Genomic DNA, 4,678 nt, shown 5'->3' with positions numbered 1-4,678 from the left:
TGGATCCTTGATCCGATATGACGGTACTCTAAGCTTCTTATCTCCCTTCAATTATTATTACTGTTCATTCAACTATATGTCACGCAATTATTATTGATCTTACTTCAGTGGCTAGCATTGGACATGACATGGAGTAGGATTCATGGCCTCTTCAGATAATGACAATAAACTTTTTCTTTTTTTCTCCCTTTTCTTGGGATTTCCCGAAAGCGGTTCGATGAAATTCCTCACAGAAATATATAATTACTGAGCGTTTGCAAAAACTGCAATGCGGTCGCTGTGTGTCAAGGCAATACTTTAATGGGCTTTGATTTCCATGGGATAGAAAAGGATAAATTTTTGTATCTTGTATTTGTTCAAGTCGGAACCTTCCAAATAAAAGGAAGACCAAGTCAAGAAAAAATTATGTCAAGAGTTAAGTTTAGCCAAATTTTCCCACGTCATTAGTACTCGAATGTATTCTGATATTCGAGGCTTGAATTTTCCTCACGCATTGTATTTTGGTTTCATTTGCCGTGAAGCTAATATATCACATCTTCAAGAGTGAAGCTATTTGAATGATCATGTCTAAAATGGAGATTCCAGGCTTGAGTTCAAACATACTGTATTCACTTTTCTTGCTAATAATTCAATTCTCTATTGCTTCATGTTTACTCGTAGGAAATGAGACAGATAGACTCTCCCTGTTAGCCTTTAAGACTCAAATTAGGGATCCCCTTGGTAAATTGAGCTCATGGAATGAATCCTTACACTTCTGTGAATGGTCAGGAGTTAACTGTGGAAGGAAGCATCGGAGGGTCGTAGAGCTTGACCTGCACTCTTCCCAACTGGCAGGCAGCCTATCTCCCCACATCGGCAACTTGAGTTTTCTCAGGATACTTAACCTGGAAATAAACAGCTTCAGCTATCTGATTCCACAGGAGCTAGGGCGTTTGTTTCGGATCCAGGAGCTAAGCCTTGGGAACAACACATTCAGCGGTGAAATCCCTGTCAACATCTCGCGCTGCACAAATCTCTTGAGTATTGGATTGGCGAGCAACAATCTCACAGGAAAGCTTCCTGCGGAATTTGGGTCACTGTCAAAGCTACAGGTACTTAATTTCCAACATAACCATCTGTTTGGTGAGATTCCACCTTCATATGGAAATCTCTCTGAACTTCAGATAATTCGTGGAGTGCGGAACAATTTGCAAGGAGGTATTCCCGACAGTATTGGGCAACTAAAAAGACTAGCAGACTTTACATTTGGTATTAATAGTTTGAGTGGTACGATCCCTTCCTCTATATACAATATATCATCCCTTGTCCGTTTCAGTGCACCACTTAACCAACTTTATGGGATTCTTCCTTCTGAGTTAGGCCTACTTCCAAACCTCGATACCTTTAACATTCACAGCAACCAATTTAGGGGACTAATTCCATCTACCCTATCCAATGCCTCGAAAATTTCTAATCTTCAACTTCATAACAACAGCTTCACTGGAAAAGTGCCTTCTTTAGCTGGCGTGCATAATCTACGGAAACTGTTACTTCATTTCAATAACCTTGGAAATAACAAGGATGACGACCTGGGTTTTCTCAATCCCCTTGCAAACACTACCAGTTTGGAAGTTTTGGCAATAAATGATAACGAGTTTGGAGGGGTGCTGCCTGAAATAGTAAGCAACTTCTCAACAAAGCTCAGCATATTGTTAGTTGGAGGAAATAACCTACGTGGAAGCATTCCAACTGAGATTGGTAACCTCTTCAGCCTAGAAATTTTGGGCTTCGAGTTGAATCAATTGACTGGCATTATACCAAGTTCTATTGGAAAATTACAGCGTTTGGGAGTTTTTAATATCAATGGAAATAAAATATCAGGAAACATCCCATCTTCTCTGGGCAATATCACTTCCTTGCTCGAAGTTTATTTGTTTGCAAATAACTTACAAGGTAGAATCCCATCAAGTCTTGGAATTTGCCAAAATTTGTTGATATTGCGTCTCGATCAAAACAATTTGAGTGGTTCTATACCAAAAGAAGTACTTGGAATTTCATCATTGTCCATGTATTTAGACTTGGCTGAAAATCAGTTGACAGGTCCCCTTCCCTCGGAAGTGGGTAAGCTGGTACATCTTGGAGGTTTGAACGTTTACAAAAACGGGTTATCTGGTGAAATTCCCGGAATTCTTAGCAGTTGTGTGAGTTTGGAGTATTTGAATTTGGGGGCCAACTTTTTCCAAGGGTCGATTCCCGAGTCTTTGAGTTCCTTGAGGGCACTTGAAACTCTCGATCTCTCCCACAACAACTTGAGTGGAAAGATTCCCAAGTTTTTGGCAGAATTTAAGTTGCTGACAAGTTTGGATCTTTCATTTAATAACCTTGAAGGTGAGGTGCCTGTACAAGGGGTCTTTGCTAGGGCCAGTGGATTTTCAATGTTGGGAAACAAAAAACTTTGTGGAGGAATGCCTCAGCTGAATCTGTCCAGATGCACATCCAAGAAGTCTAGAAAGCTGAAATCTTCTACCAAGCTGAAATTGATAATTGCAATTCCTTGTGCCTTTGTTGGAATTATCTTGGTCGTCTCTTACATGCTTTTCTTTTTCTTGAAAGAGAAGAAAAGTAGGCCAGCTTCAGGCTCCCCATGGGAGAGCACATTTCAGCGAGTAGCCTACGAAGACCTGCTTCAAGCAACCAATGGGTTCTCCCCTGCTAATTTAATTGGTGCAGGTAGTTTTGGATCTGTGTACAAGGGAATCCTCAGATCAGATGGAGCAGCTGTTGCAGTGAAAGTATTCAACCTGCTACGTGAAGGAGCGTCCAAGAGTTTCATGGCGGAGTGTGCAGCCTTGGTAAACATCAGGCACCGAAATCTTGTAAAAGTTTTAACAGCGTGTTCTGGCATTGATTTTCAAGGTAATGATTTTAAAGCTCTAGTTTACGAGTTCATGGTGAACGGGAGTCTAGAAGAGTGGTTGCATCTTGTTCAACAATCTGACGAGGCACACAGGCGAAGAGATTTGAGTCTCCTTCAGCGGTTGAACATCGCAATTGACGTGGCTAGTGCACTCGATTATTTGCACAACCATTGCCAGATTGCCGTTGTTCATTGCGATCTGAAGCCAAGCAATGTCCTTCTTGATGGTGACATGACTGCTCATGTTGGTGACTTTGGATTGGCAAGGCTCCTCCCACAAGCTTCCCATCAGCTCTGTTTGGATCAGACAAGCTCCATTGGTTTAAAAGGCACCATTGGCTACGCACCCCCGGGTAATATTAGAATAATCCTTCCATTATTTACCTTTCAGTTTACAATCTTGGTCTGACTTCATTTGATTTACATTGAAAGCTTCAATTTCTCTGCATTATATATGTATATCTAGAGCATGGATTCCCTTCTAAAGACCTACTGGCCATTTCGATGTCACATTAAGTTTGGAATGTTCAACTAAATATTAGACTTCTTATTGGCCATTTCACGACAAGTATTTGCAACCATTTTATCTGAAGTGCAGAGTATGGCCTTGGAAGTGAGGTGTCGCCTTATGGGGACGTGTACAGCTATGGCATCCTATTATTGGAGGTGTTTACCGGAAGGAGACCTACGGACGGCTTGTTTAAAGACGGGCTGAACCTGCATAACTTTGCTAAAACGGCTTTGTCAATCTCTGTGGCCGAAGTTGTGGACCCAGTACTTGTAACAGAAGCTGAGGAAACGAGTGGCGATGCCTCTCGTAGGATGAGCCATATTGGAAATCATATGGAGTGTCTTGCTGCTATTGTCAAGGTTGGAGTGGCCTGTTCTGCAGAATTCCCAAGAGAACGCATGGAAATTAGCAGTGTTGCAGTGGAACTGCGTCGAATCAGGCACATTCTTCTGGGACCTCAGACTCATGGGGAGCGCTAAATTATTGCTGCACCAGAAGGTAAATTTCCATCATTTGATTAGTACCTGGACAGCTAGAAAGGATGGCAGTCAGGAGGCAACCCTGTACTGCACATTCTCGTTTCTGAGAGCTTCATGTTACACGCACAAAATACTAGCATATATGGGCATGTCTGTCCCTTACAAGCTGGGTTTTCTGCTTACACAGCATAAATAAGTTGCAGTATCTACGAGAACATTTACAGATGGTCCATTAATTTGTCAATATTAACTACGCCAAGAAATAATTAATGTATTGCAGGTCTGTGATCAGGATATCAGAGTGCCAATGAAATACTTGAGGATCCAAAGGAGAATAGATGCCATCATCTAAATGGTTGAAGAATTGGAATAAGACTTCCCTCGTGTTGTCACATGAACTTGTTTTAAGTTTCAATATGTCAATGCCTGCTTTCAGTTTAGAGTGCCTTGCTGGTATGGTAGTCTTTCCAGTCATGTTCACTGCATATTTGTAGACGAATATAAATATTTCGATTAATTTAAGGATGGAATATCTAGTGATTGATACCACTTTTTAGTTTTAATCATCTAGCAATAGCAGCAGGAGATGGATTTAAACATTACAAGACATCATCATCATCAAATAAATGGTTTTTCAACCTTAAACTGAAACAATATGAGCACATAACTGATGGCGGCCCGAAACTTGCAGTATCAACAGCCCAGCCGAAAACATGCCGAGGTAAGAAAATAAGAAACACGAAACCCACTTCTGAAAAAACCTCAAAATCACCCGTCTTTCTATCAATTTGA

The 4,678-nt window shown here is 41.1% G+C and overlaps 1 protein-coding gene across 2 annotated transcripts; it reads left to right on the top strand.

The window, feature by feature from the left end:
- Positions 1-402: 402 nt before the first annotated feature.
- On the top strand, positions 403-4,449 carry LOC133705076 (putative receptor-like protein kinase At3g47110). Of its 2 annotated transcripts, none has more exons than XM_062130168.1 (3): positions 403-3,249; positions 3,495-3,905; positions 4,179-4,449. In XM_062130168.1, the coding sequence occupies exons 1-2, from the start codon at positions 558-560 to the stop codon at positions 3,884-3,886; spliced, it is 3,084 nt and encodes a 1,027-aa protein (XP_061986152.1). In that variant the 5' UTR covers positions 403-557; the 3' UTR covers positions 3,887-3,905; positions 4,179-4,449. The 2 variants fall into 2 exon arrangements, with proteins under 2 accessions (XP_061986152.1, XP_061986151.1); XM_062130167.1 differs by having other exon boundaries at positions 404-3,249; positions 4,167-4,449.
- Positions 4,450-4,678: the final 229 nt, after the last annotated feature.

This window comes from Populus nigra, chromosome 10 (assembly GCF_951802175.1).
Source record: "Populus nigra chromosome 10, ddPopNigr1.1, whole genome shotgun sequence".
Lineage (NCBI taxonomy): Eukaryota > Viridiplantae > Streptophyta > Magnoliopsida > Malpighiales > Salicaceae > Populus > Populus nigra.
Note: the sequence above shows the minus strand (reverse complement) of the source record. Positions and strands in the feature narration are given on the sequence as shown.

Coding starts and splice junctions, on each gene's coding strand:
- LOC133705076 (XM_062130168.1), top strand. CDS start 558: ATGATCATGTCTAAAATGGAGATTCCAGGCTTGAGTTCAAACATACTG. Junction 3,250..3,494: donor CATTGGCTACGCACCCCCGG/GTAATATTAGAA, acceptor TCTGAAGTGCAG/AGTATGGCCTTGGAAGTGAG.